The sequence below is a fragment of the Lissotriton vulgaris genome, chromosome 5, assembly GCF_964263255.1.
Source record: "Lissotriton vulgaris chromosome 5, aLisVul1.2, whole genome shotgun sequence".
Classification (NCBI taxonomy): domain Eukaryota; kingdom Metazoa; phylum Chordata; class Amphibia; order Caudata; family Salamandridae; genus Lissotriton; species Lissotriton vulgaris.
Window position 1 is genome coordinate 1,148,785,100 of NC_141693.1, and position 14,822 is coordinate 1,148,799,921.

Genomic DNA, 14,822 nt, shown 5'->3' on the forward strand with positions numbered 1-14,822 from the left:
TTGGAAAGAGCTTAATAGTTCACAGTCTTCACAGCACTACCCTAACATCCTTCACTGCTCAGTTTATATTTCAAATGGCAAGACTGATATTCACACAGTACTGGAGTCTAATTCAGAAGCATGATTTTAGTCTGATAGCTAACAAATGTTAAACCTGCAGATGTTCAGTTGCCAGTATGCCACACCTTATGAGGGATGCAGAAGCGTTAGTGGAATTAAGTCTGAGATGTTTGAAAGGATACATTTAACACTGGAGTCAGAGATTAAAAAGTGTGTTAACTACATGGCCAACATGCTACCATTGATCAACACAGCAGAGTTCCACAAAAAGCTTGATAAGCTACTCAACACATTCATGTGGAGAGGGAAGAAACCCCGAATTAGCCTTTCAAAACTCAGGCTTCCCAAGACATTGGGAGGTCTTAACATAACGAACTTCAAAATAATTTAATACAGCTTGCATAGCAAAACAAGGCTTGTACTGGCTCACTCCTAAGAACGACTACACCCCAGCTTGGCTTTCATTAGAAAGGAGACTGCAGGCGGCATGGAACCCATAGCCCTACTCACGGCGACCAAACACCCTGCCATCAAACACAACCCAATCCTAAGGAACACAAGAGTAGCCCTACTAGGAATAGATAAACTACTAGACACTAGTATTAGGAACACCCAACTGGAATCCCTATGGCACAACCCTAGAATAAAATACAGGAACAGCACACTGGACATGCACACATGGTATCGACATGGCATCACCACAGTAAGCCAGATGCAGCACAGAGGAACACAGACCACTTTTGATTCACTCAAAGAAGAACACAAGCTAGACAACGCAGAGCTGTACAACTTCTTGAAGATCAGAGTAGCAATCACCAAAGCAGACATAAACAAAAGCACACCCTCAATATTACAATACGCCACTAGCCTAAACATAATAGGACACCAAGTGGCACACCTGTATAAAGCCCTGTGCCCCAAGGCCTCTAAACTAAATAACAAGATCACATCTTACTGGGGTATGGTAGCGAGTAGGGAGCTGAGCGAGGACAAGAGGGCCGACCTCTGGACCTCCACATCAAGAAGGAAAGTGACAACAACCCTAGACCAGACAAAATTCTGGCTGATACACAAGGCCTACTGGACCCCAGCCCGCTTAGCCTCCATGGGTATCCGAGACGATTCCTGCTGGAACTGCAATAAGCAAAAAGGGGATCTTGCGCACCTCCTCTTCCACTGCGCCAAGGTCAGAAAATTCTGGGACTCGATAAACACACTAATCAATGACGCAACAGGAGCCACACTAACACTTAAATTCCAATATCTGGCCCTAGGATACACCGATCCTTCCATAACATCGAAAGAAGACAGGGACCTGATTGACCTTCTGCTCACAGCGGCGGTCAAGACGGTATTGAATAAATGGAAGGACACAGCGAAAGCCACCTTCAAAGCCTGGTTCAATTGGGTCATATTCCTGTGGGGAGCTGACACCATAACGACCAATAGCCTACCGAACTCACGAAAGAAAAGCGAAACGTGGCTCTCGCTGGACAACTACCTGTCCTCACACAAGCCTCCCTGAACGCCAGGGGGACGACCGGAAAAAGACACCCCAGAGTCTAGACACTACACGGATCGCCTATCCTGACATACCCTGTGCTTCTCTACTCTCTCTACTCTCTATATCTCTATACCTCTTTCTTTCTACGCCACCAGGGGTGCAAAAAGACAATCAGACATTCCAAAGAGGGGAATGGAGGAATGCCGAAGGAAGCCACAGGAAGAAGAAACAAGAGACAATGGACACACAGACCGAGAGCCAACGCTCAACGCTAGACCCCCCCCTCCCCTCCCCCTGGGGCGCCTTTTCCCTGTTTTTCCAGTTATCTCCCATGTATATTCTCTGCACCATGTAAATATAATTTTCAATAAAAAATTACTAAAATTAAAAAAAAAAAGAAAACTGGATATTGAACTTGACTGATTTGTCCTTATATGAAAAAGTCTCATGAAAATCTCGATAGGAGGAAGGATTAGATACTTATAATTTTATTTTGACTAGTATCTTATCATTATATGATTCTCAGAAGATATATATAGATGTTTTAGCCAGTCAAAATGATTTTTCACTTACATTTGTAAAATTTGTAATTCTTTCCAAAGTTTTCCCTCTTTTTTTCCCTCGTCAATCTTCCTTTTTCCCCTCAGTAGTTATTATTTTGAGTAAGGAAATAATACAAAACCATCATCTAGTACTCTCTCTGTAAAAACATTTGTGTGTTTACCTACAGAACAATTTTGGATACTCACCTTCCAAGGTTCATATCATCGGCCATAGTCTTGGATCACATGCAGCAGGGGAGGCTGGGAAAAGAAGACCTGGTGTGAGCAGAATAACCGGTATGTACAGAAAATATGTATGGTAGTATCTTTAAAAAAACATGCATTTCTCTAGCAGTCACTCAGTTTTATATCACCACACCATGTCTTCACTTTCCTTGTGGTCCTCACACACTTCTGGCTTAATTTTGTAACACCAGGATCTGCGGTGTTAGAATGTGGTTCAGTATCTTAGATTTTGCTTTATTTGTTCATTTTGGAACATGAACATGGTGTGACAAGATGCTTTACAGTATGCCACATGGAACTCAAAAAATGTACATTGCCGGTGGTATTACATATTTGTACAGATCAGAGAAATATTCTGCATTGGGAGACACATTCTGCAAAGTCTTGTTTCAGGGGATATCATATGTTACCTTATGTTATGCTTCCTTTCCCTCTGTTATGCCTATTTTACTAAACTGGGCTATGAAATGCTGCATTTCCGTGATTTGTGTAAGATCATATGTGACTACCAAAGTACATTTACCACTGGAGTATGTTTTTTTAATAAAACAAAAGATATGTGATGTTGTCAAAACTATGACTGTAAGCTTTATTTTTATTTTTAATTGCCATGTTATTGGAAATGGTATTTTGTAGCCGACTGTCATATAAAGTCCCTGGGAGATTTCTTCCCAATCTGGTGCCTATGGCAGGGAGTGGAGAGACTCAGTAACATGACGTGGGACTTCTATCGATCTAGCCCTACCTGCTTTTCTGAACCAAGGGTATAATAGGATATCTCTGAGTTTCTCTTACTAGTACCATCTGTTTTTCCCACTTGATGTCCTATACTTCCTCCATCACATGACACTCCTCTGTGTAGATTTCAACTGTTGGACACAACTTATACTGTAGTGTTCATATTACCTGGTCTGTTGCATGATATGTTTAAACCAAAGTACCCCCATTCTGGTGTAAAATATGTAAACTTCCATTCACTTATCTCTCAAAGAAGCACATGTAGAAGATGACTGCATGCCATAAACACTGACAGCATCCACAAATGTAGCAATGTTTTCTTCAAAAGACCCACTCTAGAACAACATTCCTTTAATACTCTGGTGGCGGCTCACATACATAGAGGGCCCTAGGGCTCTTCTCCGCCAACACCAGCAGCCATCCTTAATTCCTTCCCCTAAACTTACTCCCTCAAAAATGCCCTTATTCCTTCCAGACACACTGTCCTCACCGGCTTCTCTAAATACTGCCAAATGAGACAGCTATCAACTGATGGTGATGCATGCACTCGTACTCTCATTACTCTTCTGTCTGCTTACCCTGAGAGTCCCCAAAAAAGACCGCCCATTCTGTTGTTACTAATATGTGTTCCCTGGAAGCTTCTCAATTTTGTTCTGTGCACGAGAGATGGGTTGGCTTACCAGTAGTCATCACCGGAGCCGCCTCGGACCACTCTGGAGCTGCTGCTATGCGCACTGTCAGTCTCTCTCCATACCACAGCCATTGGTGCACATAAACCTTCAAGGTCTTAAGGAGTGCTCCTGCAACTTTCACCTCTTTCGACCATATTGTCCTCGGTGGTACAACTGCCTAACTAGTACCCTTTTCCTTTCTCCCACCGCCAGCCTCTCTATAGTCTTGAAGGTGTACTACAGTGACCATGCAATTACTGCCAAAGCCACCCCACTCACCTAAAAGGCCTGCCCCAGCCTCCTGCCTCTTTTGTAAGGTTACTTCTACCTTCTGCCTCTGCCTCCTGCATAACAGTGCAGGGTCTCCCGCACTGCCTCACTACTGCCTTCTGTAATGATTTAACCCACCTATCCTATGACCTCAAATCAAACAGGTCTCCAGTAAATCTACCCTGTAATCACTGCCCCAGCCATGCCAGTGCCTAAATATTACCTCTTGGCTTGGCTGCCTAACCATCTCAGGTCTACTTACTCCATCTGACCTTTGACAGCCAACTTGGGGTGCATGAAAGAGGAAGTCCCTGCTCACCCACCCTAAACCCCAGCTATAAACCCCTCTGCTACCATCTCCTGACAATCAGCTCCCGAGTTCCCAGCTGGCCTGCATAACCCACCAGAAGAGCATGGGAGAGGAAAAATGGAGAGCCCACCTCCTCCCAAGTCCCACATTTGAAACCCAGCCCCTGGAAGTACAGAGGCTTACAAAAGGCTGAAGGCCTCACTTTGTGTTTGAAGGTTTAGACAGCAAATCACATCTCTTGTGAGGTGGCTCAGCTCAATTCTGTAAGAACTGGGATGAGGATGAGAATGAGTGAGTAACATGCATGGATCAGTCCTTACTCTACATAATATTACAAATGCGGTACAAAATGGGTTGGTGATGGACGGAGCATCTGAACCAATCAAACATTCACACCCAGTCAAAAGATCTGGGTTTGATCCATCACCGTTCTTTAGCCCACTCTGCCACCCCAGTTCAGACATGGCTATATGCAAATCAGTCTGACCCTGTGCCTCATGGGAACAGTCCAGCCCGAACTGCCAAGCCATGCCTTCCCTGGGTGTGAGTGTTTGATTGATTCAGATACTCCGTCCATCACCACCCCCTTTTGTACCGCATAATATTACAAATGGCATGGTTATTTACTAGTAATTTTCCTTGCTCCGACTTGCAGAATTCCCTGTCACAGTCCTTGCCCAATAAGGCCCCGTCCCTGACCACAGACAGTGTTTTATCTACCCCAGTCAATGCAAATATAAAAAAATGAAATTTGCACATGATGTCCTAATGTAGTTCTGCCCAATCTCAGAAGTAAATGCATTGCTCACTCCATCCGCTTTTGGATTGTTTCAAGCACGAAACAAAGCTCCTGTGTCAGTTAGACCAACAGGGTACAAAGTCTGGAAAATTAGGGCTCTGACGAAAAACATTAGGACTAGGAATAATGAAGTTTACTAGTAAGTAATGTTTTCATTACCCCCTTTTATGTCCTCTTTGTCCTAGCCCTTACTGAATGAGGAAATCACAAGCATCAAAGAAAAAACACCTTTGGCACCAATATTCTGGTGCTATCATCATTTATTATATACAACAATTACCTCATTGCGGTTTTCAACACCACTGACCCAAAATTGTCAGCGATAGAGTCCATTACATCAATCCTATAATGCATTACAAATGTAGGATGGGAAGCCCAACTGTCTGCCCTACAAATGTCTTAAAAAGAAACTTCTACACACTCAGGGCAAGATGTTGAGGCGGGTCTAGTGGAGGGACCTTGGACGTGTGCTGGAGGAGTCTCCCCATGTGACTTATAAGCTTGACAGGTCGCTTGCCGCACCCATCTGCTTAACGTAGAAGGAGCAATCTTTTTCCCCTTTTTACACTACCAAATCTCACCAACAAAGAGTTAAAAACTAAAAGAAAATGTTGTACGTTGAAGATATGCCATTAATGTTCTTCTAAAATCCAATTAGTTGAAGAATGTTATTGTTCTTCAGATTGCAAAACAGGAAGAGCTATTTCCTGTTGTAAATGAAACTTTGCGTTCACTTGAGGGACAAACCTAGGGCCTGGTTTCAAGATCGCCTTGTCTGGCAACATCTTTAAGTAGCGCCGAGTTTACAAGGGCTCTTAATTCCCTAAGCATTCTGGCAGATGTTATTGCTATCAAAAATGCAGTTTTTGCCGATAACAGATCATATTTACAGATTCCAGAGATTCAAAGGGTCCCTGTTGTAACTACCTCAAAACAATGGACAAATCTCATATGGGGAGTGAAGCTATAAAAAATGGTTTCCTCATTCTAAATCTCTTTAGCAACCTTACCACCAATGATGTTATTTCAGACAATTCACCGGATATCCACTAAATGCCTTAATAACAGCCCATTGCAATGTTAAGGTTGCAGGAGCCGGATTTTTAGGAACCCTTCTCTCAAGAAATCTAAGATTTGATCAGGATCTACTGACATCAGATGCAATGTTTTACTTAGACAGCATTTTGAATAAGAAAAAAAACAGTGTTTCTTATATGAGGAGAGAAGTGTTTCCATGACAACTGAATGTCATTAGCCACATGTTTTGAGCAGCCTAGATTCTCCAAAGTCAGCCTCTCAAGCTAGCCTGAGAAGTTACAAATGAATCACAGGGAATATCAGGAACTCAAGAGTAGATATATCTACTGGATAATGGAAGACTCTTCCCCTGGAAATGGGCAAGGCCACATTGGACCGAATACATGTAACATAGGGCCTTAAACTTGATGCGCTTATTGACTTTAAGTCAATGAAGTTGATGGGGCAGAAGAGATGCAGAAGCGCATCTAGACAGATGGAAAAAAAGAAGCGCAGCTGCCTTCTGATTTACCTGCAACCAGTGGACTGAGGCTTAATCTGCACCCAGATAAAGCACATTGCCGTAGTCCAAACTGGATATTACCAGAGCCTGAAAAACTGTTCTCTGAGCTGCCGGTGGAATTAGCCAAAGGATTTTTTAATCCATTTAAGAACAGCAAAACAGGGCACCGTGACCCAGGAAAACTGAGGTTTGAGGGAATGATTTTTATCGATAACAAAACCCGGGTGTATGAAACTTTTGACAACCCAGAGGCAAGTACGATTTTAGCGAGGGGTCGCATTTAAAGATTGAAAAGGGTGGTGTTTAAAGTGGAACCATGAGGCAACCCTCATTTCAGAGGAAAAGTGTCTGAGTAGCATGTCTGATCAAGCCCTTGGAAAGTCTTACCCCTGAGAAAAGATGCTAGACATTTTTGTGCTCTATCTTTTATAACCACATCCTCAATTCTCTGGGTGAGTACTGCATGGTCAACAGTGTCAAAAGCGGCACTGAGATCCAAAAGGATGACTGCTGCGGAACCTTGTTGGTCCAGCAGCCTTCTGAGTTCCTCCACCACCGCTAAAAGTGTCGTTTCAGTACTGTGTTGTGGTCCGAACCCCATTTGGGTAGGATGGAGAATTTAGTTTAATACCAAAAAAGAAGGATTGTGTTGGTTTACATGCTTGTCCAAATTTTTAGACACTCCCTGCAGCAAGGAGATAGACCCTTTAGATACCCGGACATAATGGGTCCAAACTGGACTTTTCAGCAGAGGCTTCACCACTGCATGTTTCCATTGAGGGGGAACCAGCCCACTGGTTAAAGACAGGGTTAATAGGTCCTGCTGTACTGGAAAGAGGTTCTCAGACTTGTGTTACAAAATGTGGAGGGGGCCGGTTCCAATGGTGAGCCCCACTTAACCATGCTAGATAGTACTGAAATATGGCTGTCATGATGGCAAGGAAGGTGGACAGGCCTTGTTCATGGATCCCTAAGGATTTCCTCCTCGATTAAGGGTCTAACACCTTCTCCCTGTTAGGAAAAGATGAATAGATGTCTGTAATCTTTTTTCAGGAAAAAGTTGGCCAGATTGTTACTGCGTGCCACTGTCGGTTCTAGTAAAGAGCTGTCTGTTCTGGGCTCAGTCAGAGATTTCGGAATCTGAAAAATGTCTTTGGGCTAGTTGGAAGCCTTATCAATTTTGGCAGTATAGTAGGAGGCTTGAGAGGCTATGGTTTCGTAATGATAGTTCTGGTTGCCTTCTGATACTCTTGATTACTCAACTCATCATAAGACTACCTCCATTTATTTCTCCAATATTTTACATTCCTTCTTTAGGGACAGCAAGTGGGAATTGAACCATGGGGGATTTTCTGCCTCCTAGATCGCATTTGCGCCATTTCATCAGGATGACCTGGTTCAGAAAATTATTGATTCAATCAGAGAATCTAAAGATGGCCACAGGAGTATGGTTGCCTAGTTCAATCCTAGACTTGCTGAGAGCAGCTTTCCTTTCCTAAAAGTTTAATTTAGACCAGCAGCAGTCCTGCCGCTTGGCCTGTGGTGAAGTATCCCTTTAGAGCAGTGGTTCCCAAACTTTTTTGACCCGTGGCTCCCTTGACCTAAGTGGCAGTTGACCGTGGCTCCCGACCATTTTTTTACCGGTGGGCGGGTGGGGTGGGATATATGCCCGACCTCGGGAGTACTTCCTGTTGTCTTCCTTAAATTAATTGGGATGCAATGAAGGTATTATAATCATATTTGTAAACAAATAGGAAGATAACAGTTGTTTAATAAAAACTCGTGAAGTGTGAAACGATACAAGATTAATAGCCAAATGTTTCCATGCAACTTTTTTTTAACTACACAACAACATTTCCATGACTGCAAGATCGCAGCTGTGGGTTATTTCCTCTTCTATGAGCAGCTGAGGACATCCCTGTGAGATCCACAGAAGCAAGTGGTACTGGCACACTTTGCCTTTAACCACCCCAAGTTCTTCGTGCAGTTCAAAGGGTGGACTGAGGCCTCTGCTAGAGGAGACCTGGAAGCTAAAGGGAGTCTGGCTCAGTGGGTGGATGCAAAAGTGGGTATGATGGATGTAGGAGTTTTCTGGCCTTACATTTCTTTCTCTCTACCAGTTAGGCGCAGCACAATTGCACTCTAAGAAGCTTCTCCAAAACGGAGCCTGATACCCATCAGTGAAAACCCTCCCCTCCGAAAAGAAACCCAGATACAATAAAGAACTGTTGGCTCTTTAATGATTTCTAGATGCAGTATTCCTGTTCATACCAAAGGATTATATGCTGTGAAAATTCAAAATAAGCAAAAATGAACAACTAGGGTTCAGAGGATAAATCCGCCCCTTAACTCAGCAGCACTGTTTCACTCCACTGATTGCAACATCCAATAACACTTTAATATACTTCAAAATTAGTGGCTGAGATACTTGAAAATATTAGGGTTACAAAGTGGCATAATTTACACATGAATTGTGTCTGCTTTGTGGTATCCATTGCACAAAAAGGGATAGGACAGAGTATCGCTCGGAGTATAGTCATTTACACATGTATCACCAGCATTATGTTTAATGTAAAAACGGAGCTAGTTAGAAATCAGACATAAAACATAAGACCAAGCCAAGGCCTTCTCTCAGCGAGAGGAAGGCCTTGACTTGGCTTATGTTTCATGTCTGATTTTTAACGTGCTCTGTTTTTACATTAAACATAATGCTGGTGATATGTGTGTAAATGTCCAACCTTCGTTTTACACTCATATCACCAGCATTATGTTTAATGTAAAAACGGAGCGCGTTAGAAATCAGACATAAAACATAAGCCATGTCAAGGCCTTCCTCTCGCCAGCATTATGTTTAATGTAAAAACGGAGCACATTAGAAATCAGACATAAAACATAAGCCAAGTAGAAACCTTCTCTCAGCGAAAGGAAGGCCTTGACTTGGCTTATGTTTTATATCTGATTTCTAACGTGCTCCGTTTTTACACGAAACATAATGCTGGTGATATGTTTGGCTGTAGAAAAAAGAGACCTCACTTTCCACATTGTGGTCGCGGCGCCCCTGGCTCCTCATTACGGCGCACCGGGGTGCCGCGGCGCACAGTTTGTGAACCAAGGCTTTAGAGGATATAAGAAGACACACACTACCGTCTAAGGCTCTGAAGGTCAATCTTTAGTATATACCTTTTCAATAATCAATCCACAAATTATATGTAGCTGTCCAAAACAAGGAGACACATAGACTGTATGAACATTTAGGGGTTGGTCTTGACTGGTGACATGGTGCTGTGCAAAGATAAAACAAATGACATATATTCATAGATATAGACAAAACATTAGGTCAAGGATGTCCACTTTAGAATACAATTGTCACAACAGGATGAAGTATTCCCTTGTTTTTGTTGCGACTTTGTGTGGATGAATACACGTAAAGAACGTTGACGTTTCGACCCTGTATCTTAGTGCAGACTCATATGCATCTGTGTCGGGTCTTCATCAGGACTTAAGGAGTGGGTAGGACAGCCCGAATGAATGAAAGAAGAGTGTTTGCTTCCTTCAGTGGGTCCTTAAAGGTGGGAGAATGTCAGCCGACAAACTCCGGAATCATTCTTGAAGTAGTGATTTCTTGTTTGCTTATAGGAGATCTTCTACACCAGCCGGTGGAAGAATCTATATGGGTGCCGCCGTAGCGATCACTTGGGAAAAGCGAAGAGAGCAGCAAAGACGTCCGTGTCTGTCTATGCGGGGCAATTAAAGGCAACGTCGACGTTCTGTACGTGTATTCGTCCACACAAAGTCGCAACAAAAACAAGGGAATACTTCATCCACAGTTGTACCGAGGTATAGGTCACCGTATTTTGTTTGAAAGGGGCACGTTCTTCATTTATGGGGGACAGCCCACGAAGACAACTAGAGCGCCTACCAAAATGGCATCTCTAGTTGTACAATCGCAGTAAAGTGCAGTGCAAAACTATACAGATTCAATTTCCAACTCCCACTGGTCCCCGCAATGACAGCACTCCCCTTCTGTTAAAAACATAGACTAACACAGAATGAATTGCTTAAAACTTTTTTCAAATGTCCTCGTCAACTGACTAATAGCAGCATTTAAAAACGGTGCAAAGGTTGTAATTTGTTTAGCTTATATCGGTTCCTTGTCACACAGATATGGCGCTTGCTTGTTTTAACTTTTATCAGTTAGCCACCAAAACAGAAAATGGGATGCCTTATTCATAATCCCCTTTGTCTCCCATTAGGGGTGTCATCGGAACAGATGTACAGGGCTGCCAAGTTTCCGATTGCCTATGTGTGACATTGGTATAGCTGCAGATATTTCATGCGTGACATTTCAGTATCATGCCGGTGACATTCTGAGTGACACAGAACAGCTAGCTGAATGTTTTTACTGTAAAATACCTGAAAAAGCATTAAAGTTGTTTCAGCTCAGGTACTGTGGGTGAAGAAGGATGACTGCTTCAGTATTTCCATAATCATAATGACTCCTGTGCCTTAGATGTGTATTGGTTCTGAAGCGAGACACAAGCAAACATTATAATAACACTGTCTGCCAAGAGACCTGCAAAGAAAATTGCTTTTGTGACACCAATGCCAGAGCTAGCCTTCAGGAATAGCAAACTCAATATTGCCATGGATACCAATAGACCCAATTCAGGTGGGAGGCTCCCGATTGTTGTCTCCACCTGAAGGAGCCTCTGCTTTAATAGAAGTCATTGGGGGAAATACATTAAGGGTGGGCATAAAATCCGTTTCGCGGGCGAATTTGCGGATTTTCCGCGATTTCGCGATCCGCGAATCTCGCGAAATCGCTGTAAAATCCGCGAATCTGCGGGGACGAATTTTCAGCCAAGCAAGGGTTACAGCAGCAGGTGCAAAAGTTGAACCTAATTTCTTTGTAACCTTTTACAAAAGGGTTACAAACAAATTAACTTCAACTTGGATACCTGCTGCTAATTGCTTCCTGGCGCCTCGTTGCCTACTTGCAACTATTCTCTGACCCTGCTCTGACCCTTGAAGCAGGGTCAGAGAATAGTTACAAGTAGGCAACGAGGCACCTGTCCAAGGAATTAAACCTCATCAGGAAGCACTTACAGATATAAAAAACAGGAAGAAGGGAGAGGATGGCAAATACACCCATTTTGAGTTGTCAGGAGGGGATAAACTAAAAGAGACCTTTACAGCACAATTTTCATATGCATTTTGCTAAAAATAAAAAGCTGTATGTTCTGTAGGGGCAACTCAGGAATCTGGCCCTTCAGAGATCCGGCCTCTCTTTCTTTCTCTCGTTCTCTCTCTCCCTCTCTCCTTCCCTCTCTATCTATCTATCTATCTATCTATCTATCTATCTATCTATCTATCTATCTATCTATCTATCTATCTATCTATCTATCTCTCTCTCCCTCTCCCATAAACGACTGCATGGGTAACTTCGCTATGCAAGCGGCTCGCGAAGACGCAAAAATCCCCGAAAACACGCAAAAAACCCCGCGAACACACAAAAAACACAGCGAACACGCAAAAAAACAAAAATCTGCAAATTCGTACAAATTTGCGAATTTTGCGGATCGCGAATTCGCAAATCCGCAAATTCGCGGATCGCGAATTCGCAAAATTCGCCCATGCTTAAAATACATTACCCCCGCCCTCCACCCATTTCTTTTTTTAAATCTAGGACTTTCCTGTTCTGAAATGTTGGCACGTATGTGATACGCAATGTGACGTACCATAAATAAAGTCTGATACCCTATGGTTATTGCTGCTCCCCACTTACACTTTATAATACACTAGCAGCCTGTCCCGACGTAGTCCGGGTATGAATTGCTGCCGGTCAGTAGTATTTTGTTTTGTAGGATTTCGTTTTGATAGCATTTCTTATCTGTCACAGGCCTGTGAAACGCTCCGATTCACAGTGCACTGCTGATGCACTTAATTAAGAGTGCGCGTTCAGTAGTGTGTGAACTCGAGTTTCCCTACTTTATTTTTCCTTGCAATTTTATATAGCGCGAACTCAACAACATGGCATGAGCACAATTTACATTACAGAAGAACACATTCATTTGTGGTAAGCACGGGGAGACAAAGCGATTTGCCTGGAATCACAGGATGTTGTGCTGATGCTGAGATTCGAACGTAGCTCCCCTGCTCTAAAGTTCGCAATTCTAGAACTTGTGGCGGGAGGTGTGTCTAAAAGTGTATGTCGGTGCTGGCCATCAATGAGAGAGACCTGTGCATTTTTCAAATGAGTGGTGAAAAAATATGAGTATGTTGCTGGAGATGTGGGCCGCCGTGCCACCAATGTGCTTATTGGGGAGGGTAAACACCCATTATTCCGAAACTTTCTTTCTGCATACCATCACTCCGCATACTTTCATTACGAAAGTACCATGACTCCGCAATGCCATTATAACCCATGGTATTACATTTTATATGCTTTTACCACGCATACATTTACAACGAAATTCGTTGAAAATGCATGAATGGTAAAAGCGTGTTTTTTTAATGTTTGGATAAGGTAAGTATGGGTAAAGGGGTATATCTTTTGGGGTACTGAGGTATATGTTTTGGGGTGTTTGGGTATTTTAAGGGTTCAGATATAGTTTTATGTAATGGGGTTCAGGGGTAGTTTTAAGGTTTAGGGATAGGTATGGGTTTTGGGGTACAGGGGTATTTTTAGGGTTCAGGGCAAGGTTTGGGGTTTGGGGTATAGGGGTATTTTTAGGGTTCAGGGGTAGGTTTGGGTTTTGGGGTACATGGGTATTTTAAGGGATCAGGACTAGGTTTGGGTTTTGGGGTACAGGGGTATTTTTCAGGTTCAGGGCTAGGTTTGGGTGTTGGGGTACAGGGGTATTTAAGGGTTCAGGGTAGGTTTGGGTTTTGGGGTACAGGGTTATTTTTTAGGATTCAGGGCTAGGTTTTTGTTTTGGGGTACAGGGGTATTTTTTAGGGTTCAGGGGTAGGTTTGGGTTTTGGGGTACAGGGGTATTTTAAGGGTTCAGGGCTAGGTTTGGGTTTTGGGGTACAGGGGTATTTTAGGGTTCAGGGGTAGGTTTGGGTTTTGGGGTAAAGGGGTATTTTTAGGGTTCAGAGCTAAGTTTGGGTTTTGGGGTACAGGGGTATTTTAAGGGTTCTGGGGTAGGTTTGGGGTTTGAGGTACAGGGGTATTTATACGGTTCAGGGCTAGGTTTGGGTTTTGGGGTACACTGGTATTTTTAGGGTTTAAGGATAGGTTGAGTTTTGGGGTACAGGCTATATTTATAGGGTTAAGATGGGTTAGTGTTTAAGGGTGTTGGGGTATTTTAAGGAGTAAGGGTGGGTTATGATTATGGGGTGCAGGGGTATTTAAAGGGAGCAGGTTGGGATTCGTTTTTAGGGTGTAAAGGGTAATAAAATAAAATAATACATAAAAATAATATAAATATTGCAATTTAAAAGAATAAATGTTTTATTCAAATTAATACCCCTGTACCCCAAAACCCAAACCTAGCCCTGAACCCTTAACATACCCCTGTACCCCAAAACCCAAACCTACCCCTGAACCCTAAAAATACCTCTGACGTGACGTCACTCCGGCTGCCATTGTTTATTTATTTATTTGATTCCCCGGGGAGGAAGCGGAGGCCAGTGAGAACTTAAATCTTGCAGCCAACTCCAGCAACAGACACTTCTAAAAAGAACAAAACAGGCCGACACGAAAAAAAAAAAATAGCACACACCCACCGCCGCGATGACGATCAGAAAAGGGTGGAGAGGGAAGAAATCGCGGGAACGCCCACGAATATGGTCCGGCTATGACGGACAGATCTCAGTTCCAATGGCTAGCCTCCATTTATGGAGGTAGCCAATGGAACAGAGGGCGGATTCCCAAGCCACATAGTATTCTCATTAGGTTTTCGCCTGCGCGAAAAGCTGCGCAGTGCGCAGCTTTCACTTAGGCGAAACCTAAAAAAAAGAGCTATGCTCATTATATTCTGTTTCGGTGTCAGTGACTATACTGTGGATCCAAGTCTGCGAAAGAAACCTGAAAGGCAACTTGACCCAGCAGGCACTCTTTCTGGCCATAGATACTGGGAACAGCACCAGGGACCTAGGATAAACCTCCAGGCAGCAATGTGTAGGCAGCAGATGACG

General features: G+C 43.2%; 1 protein-coding gene across 1 annotated transcript in view; it reads left to right on the plus strand.

The window, feature by feature from the left end:
* Positions 1–14,822, plus strand: part of LOC147712121 (pancreatic triacylglycerol lipase-like) — a 201,867-nt gene that overhangs the window by 157,478 nt on the left and 29,567 nt on the right. The window contains exon 6 of the mRNA XM_086920290.1: positions 2,295–2,403. Coding sequence (XP_086776416.1) covers positions 2,295–2,403 — 109 coding nt within the window. The remainder of the gene's footprint in view (positions 1–2,294; positions 2,404–14,822) is intronic.